This window comes from Pleurodeles waltl, chromosome 3_1 (assembly GCF_031143425.1).
Source record: "Pleurodeles waltl isolate 20211129_DDA chromosome 3_1, aPleWal1.hap1.20221129, whole genome shotgun sequence".
Lineage (NCBI taxonomy): Eukaryota > Metazoa > Chordata > Amphibia > Caudata > Salamandridae > Pleurodeles > Pleurodeles waltl.
In genome coordinates this window covers 22,992,397-23,013,847 of record NC_090440.1, presented here as the reverse complement: position 1 = coordinate 23,013,847, position 21,451 = coordinate 22,992,397, and the positions used below count along the sequence as shown (strand labels likewise).

At 49.3% G+C, this 21,451-nt stretch overlaps 1 protein-coding gene across 5 annotated transcripts in view; it reads right to left on the bottom strand.

Moving 5' to 3' along the window:
* PHF21A (PHD finger protein 21A) overlaps window positions 1-21,451 on the bottom strand; it is a 399,375-nt gene that overhangs the window by 88,790 nt on the left and 289,134 nt on the right. For all 5 annotated transcript variants that reach the window (XM_069221736.1, XM_069221738.1, XM_069221733.1 and 2 more), the window contains one exon: window positions 3,563-3,614. In XM_069221736.1, the coding sequence (XP_069077837.1) occupies window positions 3,563-3,614 (52 nt within the window). The remainder of the gene's footprint in view (window positions 1-3,562; window positions 3,615-21,451) is intronic.

The window sequence follows — 21,451 nt, the reverse complement described above, 5'->3', positions numbered from 1 at the left end:
GAAAAACCCTGCAGAAGAAGACGGAGACACCAACTGCTTTGGCCCCAGCTCTACCGGCCTGTCTCCCTCCCTTCTAAAGACACTGCTCCAGCGACGCTTTCCCCAGGACCAGCGACCTCTGAATCCTCAGAGGACTGCCCTGCTCTAGAAGGACCAAGAAACTCCTGAGGACAGTGGCCCTGTTCACCCAAGACTGCAACTTTGTTTCCAAAGAAGCAACTTTAAAACAACTACATCTCCCGCCGGAAGCGTGAGACTTGCTACACTGCACCCGACGCCCCCGGCTCGACTTGTGGAGAAACAACACTTCAGGGAGGACTCCCCGGCGACTGCGAGACCGTGAGTAGCCAGAGTTGCCCCCCCTGAGCCCCCACAGCGACGCCTGCAGAGGGAATCCCGAGGCTCCCCCCTGACCACGACTGCCTGACTCCCAGATCCCAACACCTGGTAAACACTCTGCACCCGCAGCCCCCAGGACCTGAAAGATCGGAACTCCAGTGCAAGAGTGACCCCCAGGAGGCCCTCTCCCTTGCCCAGGTGGTGGCTACCCCGAGGAGCCCCCCCCCCCCCCCCCTTGCCTGCCTGTATCGCTGAAGAGACCCCTTGGTCTCCCATTGATTTACATTGGAAACCCGACGTGTGTTTGCACACTGCACCTGGCCGCCCCCGTGCTGCTGAGGGTGTATTTCCTGTGCCAACTTGTGTCCCCCCCGGTGCCCTACAAAACCCCCCTGGTCTGCCCTCCGAAGACACGGGTACTTACCTGCTGGCAGACTGGAACCGGGGCACCCCCTTCTCCATTGAAGCCTATGTGTTTTGGGCACCACTTTGACCTCTGCACCTGACCGGCCCTGAGCTGCTGGTGTGGTAACTTTGGGGTTGCTCTGAACCCCCAACGGTGGGCTACCTTGGACCCAAACCTGAACCCCGTAGGTGGTTTACTTACCTGCAAAAACTAACAAACTCTTACTCCCCCCCAGGAACTGTGAAAATTGCACTGTCTAGTTTTAAAATAGCTATATGTGATTTATTTGAAAACTGTGTATGCTATTTTGATTATTCAAAGTTCCTAAAGTACCTACCTGCAATACCTTTCATTTGAAGTATTACATGTAAAATTGGAACCTGTGGTTCTTAAAATAAACTAAGAAAATATATTTTTCTATACAAAAACCTATTGGCCTGGAATTGTCTCTGAGTGTGTGTTCCTCATTTATTGTCTGTGTGTGTACAACAAATGCTTAACACTACTCCTTGGATAAGGCTACTGCTCGACCACACTACCACAAAATAGAGCATTAGTATTATCTCTTTTTGCCACTATCTTACCTCTAAGGGGAACCCTTGGACTCTGTGCATACTATTCCTTACTTTGAAATAGTGCATACAGAGCCAACTTCCTACACCTGCAATATGTAAACCAGACTTGGTCACCCTACAGTAGGAACAGTTTAGCCAAAGCCAATACTAACTGAACGCTACGTTTCAGGGATTTCTTAGTGGCCTTTGACCAGGCTTTGCACAGCAGTGAAAGGAGAGAATCTTACTGATTTTTGGAGCTTGTTTCTTGGACAAACTGCTTCCATTTCAGGTAGAGAAGAAGCCTGAAGCATTGCATCCTGCTTCAAGTGCTGCTTAGAAGATCCCAGATGGAAGGAGCTGCTTGTTGAACAGGGAAGGGGCATAGTAGAGATACTGTTCCAGAAGGAGAACACCCTAGAAGAGGAATCCACAGCCCAGTGTCTCAGAGAAGTCTGGCTGTGCAATATGGACTAGAGAACCATATTAATTAGCATCATGTGGAGTCTCAAGGAAAGTACAGTCAGTCAAGAATGTGGGTGAGCCCTCTTTGTCCCCGACTCCTCGTGTGTTGAGCATTCCTGGCCTGAAGGAGTCGTGGAAGGGGAACCTAGATGAAGAACATTTAAACCCCAACGCATGTATTTACACTGGTGCACCAGTCGCATAACCATGTACACTGAAACCTTATATGAGCGCTTGTTTCTCGCTTCCACAGTATTTCACTGTTGATGGTCAACGAGGAGATAGTTCCTCCAGGCACTTATTGTCTGCTGGGCTAGAGGTCTTATAGCGCAGCTCCAGGCTGCAATAGTAGTCTACTCCCAATTGCTGCCATCGCAAACACTGTTACTCGAAACCGCCCTCTTTACACAGAGGATCAACAATACTGTGAGTCAGCTCTTCGACTGTTTTGAGTTTGTGACGCACGGGGTTTCTCCGGCTAGTGTGACTTCAAAGGGACTCCAGCGCCGATGCCAATCCCCCAACATCTGTGGCACTCCCTGTATCAAACGACTACTTTCCCTCTCTAGGGCATTTTGCGAGCCGGGTCAGCTTAAAGTGCATGGAGCAGGGAAGCATGCATATGCATTGGGAGTGTCTGCCAGAAAATTACAGAAAGTCACAGCGAGCTCGCAGGAACAGTCTGAATAAGACTTGCTATAGAGGTGGTCCCAGAGTCACAACTCACCAACAGTTGCAAAGTCCTCTCTGGCCCACCTGACTTACATTAGGACCCTGTAATTATTGCTGATTTTAATTCCTCACGCTTATTATCACTGCTACTAATTTTTCATGTGTATCCGTGCTGTGCCTAAAATTAAAATGTGTTTTAAGGCATTATCAGGGTATTGATGTACTAAACGTTCCAACACACTGAGCTCTGAGCCTCCAGTCTCAGAGTACGCGCTGGGACGCTCTGCCGCACAACCTTGGGGATCAAGTAATAATAGGGCGCACTTCGTACTCAGTTTTGGGTCGAAAAGTAAAGAGTCTCCGGGTCAAAAGGCAAAAAACCCAAACTAAACATTTCAGCAAAGTAACCTCTGGCTGCCCCGTGCTCCCCAAAACCAGTCCTGAACCCAGACAAAGAAGGGACATCCTAAAAGGAATCAGGACCGTTTCTTAGCTGAAAATGACAGAAGTAACTTTAGCAATCGGTGAGCCTAACTACTGCCCAGCGCCTAATCAATAGTCGATTCATGAAAAGCAAACATTCTAATACACATCAGGACCCATCGATAACTATACTTCCACCAAGACAGAGCTAACAATCGGATTTCCATAGTCTGGCTTTGCTTCTTAAAAAAAGTTCTTTTTCACCTATTTCTCTAGTTAGAATGTGTTTTTAGAAAACGTAAAGTCTATTTTCTCTGAAAAAATGTACTCTCAAATACATAAACAAATACCAGCCTCTTCTTTTTGGACAACCACGTGGAATAATCCACTAAAGCACTCACTGTTCTAAATAAACCTCTCTTTGGAAAAAAGTTTTGTTTAATGCAAACTGCACCAAAAAAAACATGCAATGCAAAACAAATCCTAATGGTTAACACATGTATTATGTTTCCAGAGCATTTATAAAGCACTCGGTCTAAATACTGATGGTTAATGATGTCACTAGAAGCTAACAAACAGCTTGAGATTGCCAGTGTATGGACCTTGAACAAGGAGGGAAAACAGATCACAGAACAGGCATGAAGATATAAAAATCAAGCTGTAGGTGCTACAAGTTACTTGTAAGTCCAGGGCCTTTGCTTACCTTCTAAGTGGTCGTGTGTCACCAGTCCCAGAGAGACCATGAACGCCAGTTTCTGAAAATAGAATAAAACACACACCCTAGTGAGGACTGATCAAGGGATTACAACAGATAAACACTAGCGATTGTGTACTACACCACAGCTAAGATGCGAATGAACACCTGCCAAGCACTAGCTTGGGCAGCAGAGAGGACAATGAAGGCAGAGGGGTTCAATCAGCTGGCCTGAAACAGGCTGAGGAAGTGTAACACTGTTGGGACTCATCACTGGAGTAACTTACCTAATAGCACATACCAGCCGAGGCAGCTTTGAGCATTAGAGGCTGCAGGTGGAAGAGTTCCTTGTTAAATAGATTACTTTGACCTCACTTGGCACATACATCTTTCTGTATTTGTGATTGTTTGCTGAATAACCCAGCAACAATCGACCAATCAGCCCAAATATTCTATGTTTCCAGCTACACGTAGTATGAATAAACCGAATAGAAGTAGTCTATGACTGTTTTATATACCTTGGTCCGCACTTTCAACTTGTAACAATTGTTTTTTTTAATAACCAACTTTATTTCGTTTGTACAGAAGGAGCACAAGCCATACATTATAGGTATTTAGCAGTAAATATTCATGTCTGCAAAAACACACATTGTGACCCTCACAGGAGTCAACCCATATGGCATGACAATCCATTGTAAGCCCACCATTTCCCCCACACTTGTCGTGCTTCTGAGGACATCCGCGGGATTCATAAGTCGCTTTTTCTTACTGTGCACACCAATCGCCAGCGCACCACACTGATTTCGAGGGAGGTCCAGGCTGCTTCCACAGCACTAGACTGGCCTTCTGTAAGGAAATGCCTCCTTGGCATGGTTGCCCCCTGACTTTTTGCCTTTGCTGATGCTATGTTTACAATTGAAAGTGTGCTGAGGCCTGCTAACCAGGCCCCAGCACCAGTGTTCTTTCCCTAACCTGTACTTTTGTATCCACAATTGGCAGACCCTGGCATCCAGATAAGTCCCTTGTAACTGGTACTTCTAGTACCAAGGGCCCTGATGCCAAGGAAGGTCTCTAAGGGATGCAGCATGTCTTATGCCACCCTAGAGACCTCTCACTCAGCACAGACACACTGCTTGCCAGCTTGTGTGTGCTAGTGAGGACAAAACGAGTAAGTCGACATGGCCCTCCCCTCAGGGTGCCATGCCAGCCTCTCACTGCCTATGCAGTATAGGTAAGACACCCCTCTAGCAGGCCTTACAGCCCTAAGGCAGGGTGCACTATACCATAGGTGAGGGTACCAGTGCATGAGCATGGTACCCCTACAGTGTCTAAACAAAACCTTAGACATTGTAAGTGCAGGGTAGCCATAAGAGTATATGGTCTGGGAGTCTGTCAAACACGAACTCCACAGCACCATAATGGCTACACTGAAAACTGGGAAGTTTGGTATCAAACTTCTCAGCACAATAAATGCACACTGATGCCAGTGTACATTTTATTGTAAAATACACCACAGAGGGCACCTTAGAGGTGCCCCCTGAAACTTAACCGACTATCTGTGTAGGCTGACTAGTTTTAGCAGCCTGCCACAAACCGAGACATGTTGCTGGCCCCATGGGGAGAGTGCCTTTGTCACTCTGAGGCCAGTAACAAAGCCTGCACTGGGTGGAGATGCTAACACCTCTCCCAGGCAGGAATTGTCACACCTGGCGGTGAGCCTCAAAGGCTCACCTCCTTTGTGCCAACCCAGCAGGACACTCCAGCTAGTGGAGTTGCCCGCCCCCTCCGGCCAGGCCCCACTTTTGGCGGCAAGGCCGGAGAAAATAATGAGAAAAACAAGGAGGAGTCACTGGCCAGTCAGGACAGCCCCTAAGGTGTCCTGAGCTGAGGTGACTCTAACTTTTAGAAATCCTCCATCTTGCAGATGGAGGATTCCCCCAATAGGGTTAGGATTGTGACCCCCTCCCCTTGGGAGGAGGCACAAAGAGGGTGTACCCACCCTCAGGGCTAGTAGCCATTGGCTACTAACCCCCCAGACCTAAACACGCCCTTAAATTTAGTATTTAAGGGCTACCCTGAACCCTAGAAAATTAGATTCCTGTAACTACAAGAAGAAGGACTGCCCAGCTGAAAACCCCTGCAGCGGAAGACCAGAAGACGACAACTGCCTTGGCTCCAGAAACTCACCGGCCTGTCTCCTGCCTTCCAAAGATCCTGCTCCAGCGACGCCTTCCAAAGGGACCAGCGACCTCGACATCCTCTGAGGACTGCCCCTGCTTCGAAAAGACAAGAAACTCCCGAGGACAGCGGACCTGCTCCAAGAAAAGCTGCAACTTTGTTTCCAGCAACTTTAAAGAACCCTGCAAGCTCCCCGCAAGAAGCGTGAGACTTGCAACACTGCACCCGGCGACCCCGACTCGGCTGGTGGCGATCCAACACCTCAGGAGGGACCCCAGGACTACTCTGATACTGTGAGTACCAAAACCTGTCCCCCCTGAGCCCCCACAGCGCCGCCTGCAGAGGGAATCCCGAGGCTTCCCCTGACCGCGACTCTTTGAACCTAAAGTCCCGACGCCTGGGAGAGACCCTGCACCCGCAGCCCCCAGGACCTGAAGGACCGGACTTTCACTGGAGAAGTGACCCCCAGGAGTCCCTCTCCCTTGCCCAAGTGGAGGTTTCCCCGAGGAACCCCCCCCTTGCCTGCCTGCAGCGCTGAAGAGATCCCGAGATCTCTCATAGACTAACATTGCGAACCCGACGCTTGTTTCTACACTGCACCCGGCCGCCCCCGCGCCGCTGAGGGTGAAATTTCTGTGTGGACTTGTGTCCCCCCCGGTGCCCTACAAAACCCCCCTGGTCTGCCCTCCGAAGACGCGGGTACTTACTTGCAAGCAGACCGGAACCGGGGCACCCCCTTCTCTCCATTCTAGCCTATGTGTTTTGGGCACCACTTTGAACTCTGCACCTGACCGGCCCTGAGCTGCTGGTGTGGTGACTTTGGGGTTGCTCTGAACCCCCAACGGTGGGCTACCTTGGACCAAGAACTGAACCCTGTAAGTGTCTTACTTACCTGGTAAAACTAACAAATACTTACCTCCCCTAGGAACTGTGAAAATTGCACTAAGTGTCCACTTTTAAAACAGCTATTTGTGAATAACTTGAAAAGTATACATGCAATTTTGATGATTTGAAGTTCCTAAAGTACTTACCTGCAATACTTTTCGAATGAGCTATTACATGTAGAATTTGAACCTGTGGTTCTTAAAATAAACTAAGAAAAGATATTTTTCTATATAAAAACCTATTGGCTGGATTTGTCTCTGAGTGTGTGTACCTCATTTATTGTCTATGTGTATGTACAACAAATGCTTAACACTACTCCTTGGATAAGCCTACTGCTCGACCACACTACCACAAAATAGAGCATTAGTATTATCTCTTTTTACCACTATTTTACCTCTAAGGGGAACCCTTGGACTCTGTGCATGCTATTCCTTACTTTGAAATAGCACATACAGAGCCAACTTCCTACATTGGTGGCAGCGGTGGGATACAAGACTTTGCATTTGCTGGACTACTCAGCCAATACCTGATCACACGACAAATTCCAAAATTGTCATTAGAAATTGATTTTTGCAATTTGAAAAGTTTTCTAAATTCTTAAAAGACCTGCTAGGGCCTTGTGTTAGATCCTGGTTAGCATTTCTTTTAGAGTTTAAAAGTTTGTAAAAGTTTGAATTAGATTCTAGAACCAGTTTTTTCTTAAAAAGTATTCCAACTTTTAGAAGCATAATGTCTAGCACAGATGTGAATGTGGTGGAACTCGACACCACACCTTACCTCCATCTACAGATGAGAGAGCTAAGGTCACTCTGTAAACTAAAGAAAATAGCAATGGGCCCCAAACCTACCAAAGTACAGCTCCAGGAGCTTTTGGCAGAGTTTGAAAAGGCCAACCCCTCTGAGGATGGCAACTCAGAGGATGAAGATAGTGACTTGGAGGGAAATTCCCCCCCTCCAGTCCTACTTAGGGAGAGCAGGGCTTCTCAAGCCCTGACTCCACAAATAATAGTCAGAGATGCTGGTTCCCTCACAGGAGGGACCAACAACTCTGAAATCACTGAGGATAACTCCAGTGAAGAGGACATCCAGTTAGCCAGGATGGCCAAAAGATTGGCTTTGGAAAGACAGATCCTAGCCATAGAGAGGGAAAGACAAGAGATGGGCCTAGGACCCATCAATGGTGGCAGCAACATAAATAGGGTCAGAGATTCTCCTGACATGTTGAAAATCCCCAAAGGGATTGTAACTAAATATGAAGATGGTGATGACATCACCAAATGGTTCACAGCTTTTGAGAGGGCTTGTGTAACCAGAAAAGTGAACAGATCTCACTGGGGTGCTCTCCTTTGGGAAATGTTCACAGGAAAGTGTAGGGATAGACTCCTCACACTCTCTGGACAAGATGCAGAATCTTATGACCTCATGAAGGGTACCCTGATTGAGGGCTTTGGATTCTCCACTGAGGAGTACAGGATTAGGTTCAGGGGGGCTCAAAAATCCTCGAGCCAGACCTGGGTTGACTTTGTTGACTACTCAGTGAAAACACTAGATGGTTGGATTCAAGGCAGTGGTGTAAGTAATTATGATGGGCTGTACAATTTATTTGTGAAAGAACACCTGTTAAGTAATTGTTTCAATGATAAACTGCATCAGCATCTGGTAGACCTAGGACCAATTTCTCCCCAAGAATTGGGAAAGAAGGCGGACCATTGGGTCAAGACAAGGGTGTCCAAGACTTCAACAGGGGGTGACCAAAAGAAAGGGGTCACGAAGACTCCCCAGCAGAAGGGTGATGAGACAACCAAAACTAAAAATAGTAAAGAGTCTTCTACAGGCCCCCAAAAACCTGCACAGGAGGGTGGGCCCAGAGCCTCTTCACAAAACAATGGGTACAAGGGTAAAAACTTTGATCCCAAAAAGGCCTGGTGTCATAGCTGTAAACAGCATGGACACCAAACTGGAGACAAGGCCTGTCCCAAGAAAGGTTCCACTCCAAACTCCCATCCAGGTAACACTGGTATGGCTAGTCTCCAAGTGGGATCAACAGTGTGCCCAGAGCAAATCAGGGTCCACACTGAAGCTACTCTAGTTTCTGAGGGTGGGGTGGATTTAGCCACACTAGCTGTCTGGCCGCCTAACATGCAAAAATACAGACAGCAACTCTTAATTAATGGGACTAGAATAGAGGGCCTGAGGGATACAGGTGCCAGTGTCACCATGGTGACAGAGAAACTGGTTTCCCCTGGCCAATACCTGACTGGAAAAACTTACACAGTCACCAACGCTGACAATCAGAGAAAAGTACATCCCATGGCAATGGTTACTTTAGAATGGGGAGGGGTCAATGGCCTGAAACAGGTGGTGGTCTCCTCAAATATCCCAGTGGACTGTCTGCTTGGAAATGACCTGGAGTCCTCAGCATGGGCTGAGGTAGAGCTAAAAACCCATGCAGCAATGCTGGGTATCCCTGAACTGGTGTGTGTGAAAACAAGAGCACAGTGCAAGGCACAGGGTGAAAAAGTAGAGCTGGAGTCTGGAAAAATGGCCCAGCCTACCAAGAGAACAGGAAAGTCAGTTGGGAAACCAACTGCAACACAGCAAAAGAAAGGGAACCTCTCTTCTCAGGAAGAAGTTCTGCCCTCTGAGGGAACTGAGCCTTTGGAGCTTGAACCTTATCAGGTTGAGCTCTTAGGCCCAGGGGGACCCTCAAGGGAAGAGCTGTGTAAGGGACAAGAAACCTGTCCCTCTCTTGAAGGCCTTAGGCAGCAAGCTGCTGAAGAGTCCAAAGGCAAGAAAAATGGAACACATAGGGTCTATTGGGAAGATGGGCTCCTGTACACTGAGGCCAGAGACCCCAAACCTGGTGCCACTAGGAGAGTGGTAGTGCCTCAGCTGTTCAGAGAGTTCATCCTAACATTGGCCCATGACATTCCCCTTGCTGGACATTTGGGACAAACCAAGACGTGGGAGAGGTTAGTCAACCACTTCTACTGGCCCAATATGTCCAACATGGTTAAGGAGTTTTGCCTCTCCTGCCCCACCTGTCAAGCCAGTGGTAAGACAGGTGGGCATCCAAAGGCCCCCCTCATTCCACTTCCAGTGGTGGGGGTGCCCTTTGAAAGAGTGGGTGTGGACATAGTTGGTCCACTGGAACCTCCCACAGCCTCAGGAAATATGTATATCCTGGTAGTAGTGGATCATGCTACCAGGTATCCTGAAGCTATTCCCCTTAGGTCGACTACTGCCCCTGCAGTAGCCAAGGCCCTCATTGGTATCTTTACCAGAGTGGGTTTCCCTAAGGAGGTGGTGTCTGACAGAGGTACCAACTTCATGTCAGCATACCTAAAGCACATGTGGAATGAGTGTGGAGTGACTTATAAATTCACTACACCTTACCATCCACAAACTAATGGCTTAGTTGAGAGATTCAACAAGACATTAAAAGGCATGATCATGGGGCTCCCAGAAAAACTCAAAAGGAGATGGGATGTCCTCCTGCCATGTCTGCTTTTCGCTTACAGGGAGGTACCACAGAAGGGAGTAGGGTTCTCACCCTTTGAACTTCTGTTTGGTCATCCTGTAAGGGGACCACTTGCCCTTGTTAAAGAAGGCTGGGAGAGACCTCTCCATGAGCCTAAACAGGACATAGTGGACTATGTACTTGGCCTTCGCTCTAGAATGGCAGAGTACATGGAAAAGGCAACCAAAAACCTTGAGGCCAGCCAACAGCTCCAAAAGTTTTGGTATGACCAAAAGGCTGCACTGGTTGAGTTCCAACCAGGGCAGAAAGTCTGGGTTCTGGAGCCTGTGGCTCCCAGGGCACTCCAGGACAAATGGAGTGGCCCTTACCCAGTGCTAGAAAGGAAGAGTCAGGTCACCTACCTGGTGGACCTGGGCACAAGCAGGAGCCCCAAGAGGGTAATCCATGTGAACCGCCTTAAGCTCTTCCATGACAGGGCTGATGTGAATCTGTTGATGGTAACAGATGAGGATCAGGAGGCAGAGAGTGAACCTCTCCCTGATCTTCTGTCATCAGACCCAAGAGATGGCACAGTAGATGGAGTGATCTACTCAGACACCCTCTCTGGCCAACAGCAGGCTGATTGTAGGAGAGTCCTACAACAGTTCCCTGAGCTTTTCTCCCTAACCCCTGGTCAGACACCCCTGTGTACCCATGATGTGGACACAGGAGACAGCATGCCTGTCAAAAACAAAATCTTCAGACAGTCTGACCATGTTAAGGAAAGCATCAAGGTGGAAGTCCACAAGATGCTGGAATTGGGAGTAATTGAGCGCTCTGACAGCCCCTGGGCTAGCCCAGTGGTCTTAGTCCCCAAACCTCACACCAAAGATGGAAAGAAAGAGATGAGGTTTTGTGTGGACTACAGAGGGCTCAATTCTGTCACCAAGACAGATGCCCATCCAATTCCAAGAGCTGATGAGCTCATTGATAAATTAGGTGCTGCCAAATTTCTAAGTACCTTTGACTTGACAGCAGGGTACTGGCAAATAAAAATGGCACCTGGAGCAAAAGAAAAGACAGCATTCTCCACACCTGATGGGCATTATCAGTTTACTGTTATGCCCTTTGGTTTAAAGAATGCCCCTGCCACCTTCCAAAGGTTGGTGAATCAAGTCCTTGCTGGCTTGGAGTCCTTTAGCACAGCTTATCTTGATGATATTGCTGTCTTTAGCTCCACCTGGCAGGATCACCTGGTCCACCTGAGGAAGGTTTTGAAGGCTCTGCAATCTGCAGGCCTCTCTATCAAGGCATCCAAATGCCAGATAGGGCAGGGAACCGTGGTTTACTTGGGCCACCTTGTAGGTGGAGGCCAAGTTCAGCCACTCCAACCCAAGATCCAGACCATTCTGGACTGGGTAGCTCCAAAAACCCAGACTCAAGTCAGGGCATTCCTTGGCTTGACTGGGTACTACAGGAGGTTTGTGAAGGGATATGGATCCATTGTGACAGCCCTCACTGAGCTCACCTCCAAGAAAATGCCCAAGAAAGTGAACTGGACTGTGGACTGCCAACAGGCCTTTGACACCCTGAAACAAGCAATGTGCTCAGCACCAGTTCTCAAAGCTCCAGATTATTCTAAGCAGTTCATTGTGCAGACTGATGCCTCTGAACATGGGATAGGGGCAGTTCTGTCCCAAACAAATGATGATGGCCTTGACCAGCCTGTTGCTTTCATTAGCAGGAGGTTACTCCCCAGGGAGCAGCGTTGGAGTGCCATTGAGAGGGAGGCCTTTGCTGTGGTTTGGTCCCTGAAGAAGCTGAGACCATACCTCTTTGGGACTCACTTCCTAGTTCAAACTGACCACAGACCTCTCAAATGGCTGATGCAAATGAAAGGTGAAAATCCTAAACTGTTGAGGTGGTCCATCTCCCTACAGGGAATGGACTTTATAGTGGAACACAGACCTGGGACTGCCCATGCCAATGCAGATGGCCTTTCCAGGTTCTTCCACTTAGAAAATGAAGACTCTCTTGGGAAAGGTTAGTCTCATCCTCTTTCGTTTGGGGGGGGGTTGTGTAAGGAAATGCCTCCTTGGCATGGTTGCCCCCTGACTTTTTGCCTTTGCTGATGCTATGTTTACAATTGAAAGTGTGCTGAGGCCTGCTAACCAGGCCCCAGCACCAGTGTTCTTTCCCTAACCTGTACTTTTGTATCCACAATTGGCAGACCCTGGCATCCAGATAAGTCCCTTGTAACTGGTACTTCTAGTACCAAGGGCCCTGATGCCAAGGAAGGTCTCTAAGGGATGCAGCATGTCTTATGCCACCCTAGAGACCTCTCACTCAGCACAGACACACTGCTTGCCAGCTTGTGTGTGCTAGTGAGGACAAAACGAGTAAGTCGACATGGCCCTCCCCTCAGGGTGCCATGCCAGCCTCTCACTGCCTATGCAGTATAGGTAAGACACCCCTCTAGCAGGCCTTACAGCCCTAAGGCAGGGTGCACTATACCATAGGTGAGGGTACCAGTGCATGAGCATGGTACCCCTACAGTGTCTAAACAAAACCTTAGACATTGTAAGTGCAGGGTAGCCATAAGAGTATATGGTCTGGGAGTCTGTCAAACACGAACTCCACAGCACCATAATGGCTACACTGAAAACTGGGAAGTTTGGTATCAAACTTCTCAGCACAATAAATGCACACTGATGCCAGTGTACATTTTATTGTAAAATACACCACAGAGGGCACCTTAGAGGTGCCCCCTGAAACTTAACCGACTATCTGTGTAGGCTGACTAGTTTTAGCAGCCTGCCACAAACCGAGACATGTTGCTGGCCCCATGGGGAGAGTGCCTTTGTCACTCTGAGGCCAGTAACAAAGCCTGCACTGGGTGGAGATGCTAACACCTCTCCCAGGCAGGAATTGTCACACCTGGCGGTGAGCCTCAAAGGCTCACCTCCTTTGTGCCAACCCAGCAGGACACTCCAGCTAGTGGAGTTGCCCGCCCCCTCCGGCCAGGCCCCACTTTTGGCGGCAAGGCCGGAGAAAATAATGAGAAAAACAAGGAGGAGTCACTGGCCAGTCAGGACAGCCCCTAAGGTGTCCTGAGCTGAGGTGACTCTAACTTTTAGAAATCCTCCATCTTGCAGATGGAGGATTCCCCCAATAGGGTTAGGATTGTGACCCCCTCCCCTTGGGAGGAGGCACAAAGAGGGTGTACCCACCCTCAGGGCTAGTAGCCATTGGCTACTAACCCCCCAGACCTAAACACGCCCTTAAATTTAGTATTTAAGGGCTACCCTGAACCCTAGAAAATTAGATTCCTGTAACTACAAGAAGAAGGACTGCCCAGCTGAAAACCCCTGCAGCGGAAGACCAGAAGACGACAACTGCCTTGGCTCCAGAAACTCACCGGCCTGTCTCCTGCCTTCCAAAGATCCTGCTCCAGCGACGCCTTCCAAAGGGACCAGCGACCTCGACATCCTCTGAGGACTGCCCCTGCTTCGAAAAGACAAGAAACTCCCGAGGACAGCGGACCTGCTCCAAGAAAAGCTGCAACTTTGTTTCCAGCAACTTTAAAGAACCCTGCAAGCTCCCCGCAAGAAGCGTGAGACTTGCAACACTGCACCCGGCGACCCCGACTCGGCTGGTGGCGATCCAACACCTCAGGAGGGACCCCAGGACTACTCTGATACTGTGAGTACCAAAACCTGTCCCCCCTGAGCCCCCACAGCGCCGCCTGCAGAGGGAATCCCGAGGCTTCCCCTGACCGCGACTCTTTGAACCTAAAGTCCCGACGCCTGGGAGAGACCCTGCACCCGCAGCCCCCAGGACCTGAAGGACCGGACTTTCACTGGAGAAGTGACCCCCAGGAGTCCCTCTCCCTTGCCCAAGTGGAGGTTTCCCCGAGGAACCCCCCCCTTGCCTGCCTGCAGCGCTGAAGAGATCCCGAGATCTCTCATAGACTAACATTGCGAACCCGACGCTTGTTTCTACACTGCACCCGGCCGCCCCCGCGCCGCTGAGGGTGAAATTTCTGTGTGGACTTGTGTCCCCCCCGGTGCCCTACAAAACCCCCCTGGTCTGCCCTCCGAAGACGCGGGTACTTACTTGCAAGCAGACCGGAACCGGGGCACCCCCTTCTCTCCATTCTAGCCTATGTGTTTTGGGCACCACTTTGAACTCTGCACCTGACCGGCCCTGAGCTGCTGGTGTGGTGACTTTGGGGTTGCTCTGAACCCCCAACGGTGGGCTACCTTGGACCAAGAACTGAACCCTGTAAGTGTCTTACTTACCTGGTAAAACTAACAAATACTTACCTCCCCTAGGAACTGTGAAAATTGCACTAAGTGTCCACTTTTAAAACAGCTATTTGTGAATAACTTGAAAAGTATACATGCAATTTTGATGATTTGAAGTTCCTAAAGTACTTACCTGCAATACCTTTCGAATGAGCTATTACATGTAGAATTTGAACCTGTGGTTCTTAAAATAAACTAAGAAAAGATATTTTTCTATATAAAAACCTATTGGCTGGATTTGTCTCTGAGTGTGTGTACCTCATTTATTGTCTATGTGTATGTACAACAAATGCTTAACACTACTCCTTGGATAAGCCTACTGCTCGACCACACTACCACAAAATAGAGCATTAGTATTATCTCTTTTTACCACTATTTTACCTCTAAGGGGAACCCTTGGACTCTGTGCATGCTATTCCTTACTTTGAAATAGCACATACAGAGCCAACTTCCTACACCTTCCCTATAAAAGTTCGATCCGCTCACGGGCCTCCAAGTTCCTCCATCTGCCCCAGCAGTGCTATCTAGGAGGTTAATTCCATCAGGTGTCCCAGGACGTCTGATATCTCCCACCCCACTGCATCCCAGAAGGGTCATCACACCGGGCAGTCCCAAGCCACATGGAGAAGGTCAGCTGCAGGAATTCTGCATCTTGCTCACACTGAACGGGCCTCAGGAAACATCTGCTGTACGCGCGAAGGGGCCGGATAGTTTGCGTGGAAGTAATTAACCTGTATCATACACAGACAGGCAGGCATATATTGGCATGCCTCCCTATAATCATCATCTAATTTACCTACTCAGCCCACCCATTTCTGATGAAGAGAGTCAAAGCTGTCTAGGGCATGATGAGCGGTAAATCTCAGGTATCGCTTTCTTTCCCAGGCGCCCCATTAGTATCTTAGCACCTAGAGGGCTACACTCTAGGAGTTGAGTGTCTTGGGGAAGGTGTGTCCTTAGAGCGTGTATTATTTGAAGAAAACTGAAGAATTGTGTGCTTGCTAGAGCATATTGTTCTTTTAAATCTTGGAAGGACATCAGATCATCTACTTAATGTAAAAGCCTCCCAGGTATTCGGTCCCACTGGTGAAATCCTTCTAGTGTAGGGAGCTGTTGTACCACGCGCCCTGCCACAATGGAGTTAGTCCCCTTAACCAGCAGTCCCATAGAATCAGGCGCAAAGCTGCTCTCCAGCAATGTATCGCCATGGGAGTGCATGTGGGCATCTCTGGAGACACATGGCCTCCATGTAACTGGCTAAGATGCCCTTCGAACCTCAGCAAGCAAAGTTCAAGGCGGTAGGCTGGATCGTTCCACCCTTCAGATAACATTAATGGGCACCAACTGTGTGGCTAGATAGTATACTTAGATGTCTGTCACTCCCAAACCTCCCTCAAAAGGCGATTTCTAGGGCGAGATGAAGGCCGCTCTACGGCCCCTCCTGCTTAGCGGTAAGTTTGGAGGTCAGGGATTGGAACCACTTGCGGGGTATAGGATATGGGAAATTCGTTAAGACAGAGGTAGTGGGGAGTCACATCATCGTAAAGATTATAATACGCCCCACAGGGTTCAGCAGAAGGCCATTCCAACTACGCAGATCCCGATCAAGGGCCAAGTTCAAGCATCAAACGTTAAGCTGCCAGGCCATATCTGGGAAGTGTGACGTGTCGATCCCTAAGTACTTAAAGGCATTTCGCCATATGGAGATGTCTGGGCACGAACATTGCCCTTTAGCATTCCCTGTCACCTCCACTATGATAGACTTATTCACATTAATTCGAAGACCAGAGGCCTCGCCATAGAGACTAAGAATCTCCAGACATTTGGGACCAGAGGCCAGAGGGACCCCAAGGAATAAAAGGACCTCGTCCGCATACAGTACCACTCGATCTTCAAATCTGTTCCCCGATCTCCATCCCAATGTTTGTGCATCACAGCGCAATGGCTCTTTGGCCAGGGCAAACAATAGTAGGGAAAGGGGGTTGTGATACAGAAGACAAATCGTTTTCCGGAATGTCATTCCTAGGTCCAAGCGCAGCAAGACCGCCTCCATAAAACCCAGGAGATCGAGTCAAAGGCTTTACAGAAATCCTTTAGGAGAATGGCCAGCTTATCGCCGAGCCCTGGCACTCGGGCGTGGGCCACCTGGACCAGACGAATACAGTGACTTGTGCTTCGGCCCCGGCATCAACCCACATTGATCTGGGTGAATAGGATGGGACAAGGTGCGGGCCAGCCAGGTCGCCAGAATTTTAGCATAGATCTTAATGTCTGCATTAATAAGCGAAATTGGGCGGTATGAAGCGCACTGGTCTGGAGGCAGGCCCTCCTTAGTGATGACTACAATGGTGGCACAGTCTAGGTCAGGGGGGAACGATCCCCGTTGAATTGCCTCTTCATATGCGTTCAACAAATGGGGCATTAAAATGGAATGGAACATCTTATAATACTCAATGGGGTAGCCATCAGGTCCTGCGGTCTTCCGCAACTGGAGTTCAGATATGGCTGTATCCCCTTCTTCCATGGTCAAAGGTTGGTCTACGTTACGGGCCAGGGAGGGTGGAATGGAAGGCAATGGGGAATCCCAGAGAACAGACTTCCCTGCTTCCAAAGGGGATACTGGATGCCTGAACTGGTAACACATTCAGTCAAACTACGAAGTACCAGTTAGTGGTGATGCTGGTGTTTTGTAGGCCAGGAAGCTGGGTGAGACAAAGTAGCCTATGGTGTGAGGAACGGGATTCCTGTTAACACACTTTCGCTTCAGTGGTCACTACAAACTGCACCAATACAACAGTGATGGGCTTCACAACAGCCCTATATCCGATCGCGAAGCTCTTGTAGTAAGGCCATGGAGATAAACTAAATCTGCCATGTCACAACTCTTGCATTATGTGCACCCTCCAAGTACGTTTTTGTGTCTCTCTATGCAACATGTTTTCTTGCCAGTATCTCATGCGTGGGTCCAAGCACTTGGTTATTCAACTGATGACGACCAGGTACCTGGGCGCCATGGCAGTCAAGGGAAACTACGCTCCAGCTGAATTAATTGGAGGTGTTTAGCACTGGTGTCCTGGCTGATGTGCTATTGGGCCCAAATGGAAAAACTAGCACTCCTCTCCAGTACTTGACTCTCTCAGGGTACAGAGGCAGAGCAATTTAGGACTTACTCAAGGAGGTGAGGTGGAGAACACAGCTTAGAAGATCAATGTCAATTCAGAACTTTACTTTAGAAAAGAAAAGCACTTTAATACAGCCAAGAAAACTCCACAGGTAGGATACACAGTGAAATACAGAAGTCTCTATGACCTCTGGCCCAGCGTTCTGACTGCAAACAACATTACAGCACATACACGCGTAGCACATAGAACAGTTATCATTGGAACATACAGACCATGGTGCTCAGGGTTACTTTTCAAACCTAGAGCAATGGTGCTAATACCTGTGATGTTATGATTTAGTTTCAGCAATTGATATCACCCAAAAGAGCACTGCCCATCCTTCCTTGGAGAGGACACCACTGTGGTGGTGTCAGGGGTCCGGTGACTGGTGCCTGTTGTCTAGGAGCAGTTACTGGTCCACTGGTCTTACAGCCACTAGGCTACCTGTAGGAGGGCAGTGGCTGGTCAAGGTGCCAGTTCACCCAGATAAATCAGATGACACAAAAAGGGCAGGGCGCCTGTAGCTCAGAGCCCACTGCTTGTAGTCTAAACTTTGTAGCAGCAGCGTGTCCCCTGGGATGGAGCTGCTTGCTACTGGGTGGTGGGTGGTGGTAGACAAGCAAAGGCAATGCTGGAGACCGCAAGTCCTGGAGCAGGGATCAAGTATTCAAATGGTACTTTTTTCAACAGGGCACGCTACATATGGTAACCGTCAGCACCCACAGCACAGTGGAGGGTCACAGACGAAGACGTTTCACCTTCGATGAGAGGAAGAGGCTTCCAGTTTCCCTCGTGGATGTGTACCACCATCTTTTCGCAGATTGAGCAGCTGCCCGAGTCACCTTGGGCCACAAAGTGGTCACCCTTCCACATCCACCCTCCACACGTCATCGTTGATAGCTGTTTTTAATTTTTTAAGCTGGGATGCTGGAGAGTTCTTTGCCTTGTGCGCTAAAGTCCGCCTCTTTCATCAGTCTGCTAATTTCGTTATCACCAAAATTCAGTCACAGAAATACATTCTCCAGTCCAGACTCTATTAGCCAGGTCGGGGGAGAGAATGGTAACCCAAGGGGATTCTAGGCCTTGAGGAGTGAAACATGAACAGCGGCCATTATTTTATTGTTCCCTGATGGACAGCCTGATCCACTCTGTAGGAAGTTGGCTCTGTATGTGCTATTTCAAAGTAAGGAATAGCATGCACAGAGTCCAAGGGTTCCCCTTAGAGGTAAAATAGTGGTAAAAAGAGATAATACTAATGCTCTATTTTGTGGTAGTGTGGTCGAGCAGTAGACTTATCCAAGGAGTAGTGTTAAGCATTTGTTGTACATACACATAGACAATAAATGAGGTACACACACTCAGAGACAAATCCAGCCATTAGCTTTTGTATAGAAAAATATCTTTTCTTAGTTTATTTTAAGAACCACAGGTTCAAATTTAACATGTAATATCTTGTTTGAAAGGTATTGCAGGTAAGTACATTAGGAACTTTGAATCATTTCAATTGCATGTATACTTTTCAAGTTATTCACAAATAGCTATTTTAAAAGTGGACACAGTGCAATTTTCACAGTTCCTGGGGGAGGTAAGTTTTTGTTAGTTTTACCAGGTAAGTACGACACTTACAGGGTTCAGTTCTTGGTCCAAGGTAGCCCACCGTTGGGGGTTCAGAGCAACCCCAAAGTTACCACACCAGCAGCTCAGGGCCGGTCAGGTGCAGAGTTCAAAGTGGTGCCCAAAACGCATAGGCTTCAATGGAGAGAAGGGGGTGCCCCGGTTCCAGTCTGCCAGCAGGTAAGTACCCGCGTCTTCGGAGGGCAGACCAGGGGGGTTTTGTAGGGCACCGGGGGGGACACAAGCCCACACAGAAATTTCACCCTCAACGGCACGGGGGTGGCCGGGTGCAGTGTTAGAACAAGCGTCGGGTTCGCAATGGAAGTCAATGAGAGATCAAGGGATCTCTTCAGCGCTGCAGGCAGGCAAGGGGGGGCTTCCTCGGGGAAACCTCCACTTGGGCAATTGAGAGGGACTCCTGGGGGTCACTTCTGCAGTGAAAGTCCGGTCCTTCAGGTCCTGGGGGCTGCGGGTGCAGGGTCTTTTCCAGGCGTCGGGACTTAGGTTTCAGAGAGTCGCGGTCAGGGGAAGCCTCGGGATTCCCTCTGCAGGCGGCGCTGTGGGGGCTCAGGGGGGACAGGTTTTGGTACTCACAGTCGTAGAGTAGTCCGGGGGTCCTCCCTGAGGTGTTGGTTCTCCACCAGCCGAGTCGGGGTCGCCGGGTGCAGTGTTGCAAGTCTCACGCTTCTTGCGGGGAGATTGCAGGGTTCTTTAAAGCTGCTCCTTTGGATAAAGTTGCAGTCTTTTTGGAGCAGGTCTGCTGTCCTCGGGAGTTTCTTGTCGTCGTCGAAGCAGGGCAGTCCTCAGAGGATTCAGAGGTCGCTGGTCCCTTTGGAAGGCGTCGCTGGAGCAGAGTTCTTTGGAAGGCAGGAGACAGGCCGGTGAGTTTCTGGAGCCAAGGCAGTGGTTGTCTTCTGGTCTTCCTCTGCAGGGGTTTTCAACTAGGCAGTCCTTCTTCTTGTAGTTGCAGGAATCTAATTTCTAGGTTCAGGGAGAGCCCTTAAAAACTAAATTTAAGGGCGTGTTTAGGTCTGGGGGGTTAGTAGCCAATGGCTACTAGCCCTGAGGGTGGGTACACCCTCTTTGTGCCTCCTCCCAAGGGGAGGGGGTCACATCCCTAATCCTATTGGGGGAATCCTCCATCTGCAAGATGGAGGATTTCTAAAAGTTAGAGTCACCTCAGCTCAGGACACCTTAGGGGCTGTCCTGACTGGCCAGTGACTCCTCCTTGTTATTCTCATTATTTTCTCCGGCCTTGCCGCCAAAAGTGGGGGCCGGGGCCGGAGGGGGCGGGCAACTCCACTAGCTGGAGTGTCCTGCGGTGCTGTGACAAAGGGGTGAGCCTTTGAGGCTCACCGCCAGGTGTTACAGCTCCTGCCTGGGGGAGGTGTTAGCATCTCCACCCAGTGCAGGCTTTGTTACTGGCCTCAGAGTGACAAAGGCACTCTCCCCATGGGGCCAGCAACATGTCTCTAGTGTGGCAGGCTGCTGGAACCAGTCAGCCTACACAGATAGTCGGTTAAGTTTCAGGGGGCACCTCTAAGGTGCCCTCTGTGGTGTATTTTACAATAAAATGTACACTGGCATCAGTGTGCATTTATTGTGCTGAGAAGTTTGATACCAAACTTCCCAGTTTTCAGTGTAGCCATTATGGTGCTGTGGAGTTCGTGTAAAACAGACTCCCAGACCATATACTCTTATGGCTACCCTGCACTTACAATGTCTAAGGTTTTGCTTAGACACTGTAGGGGCACAGTGCTCATGCACTGGTACCCTCACCTATGGTATAGTGCACCCTGCCTTAGGGCTGTAAGGCCTGCTAGAGGGGTGTCTTACCTATACTGCATAGGCAGTGAGAGGCTGGCATGGCACCCTGAGGGGAGTGCCATGTCGACTTACTCATTTTGTTCTCACTAGCACACACAAGCTGGTAAGCAGTGTGTCTGTGCTGGGTGAGGGGTCTCTAGGGTGGCATAATACATGCTGCAGCCCTTAGAGACCTTCCCTGGCATCAGGGCCCTTGGTACCAGAGGTACCAGTTACAAGGGACTTATCTGGGTGCCAGGGTGTGCCAATTGTGGAATCAAAAGTACAGGTTAGGGAAAGAACACTGGGGCTGGGGCCTGGTTAGCAGGCCTCAGCACACTTTCAATTCAAAACATAGCATCAGCAAAGGCAAAAAGTCAGGGGGCAACCATGCCAAGGAGGCATTTCCTTACACACTCCACTACTGCTTGTCAATTTCTGGGTCTCAGTCTAATCCCTCGAGCATGCTTCCTGGTTGACCACTGCT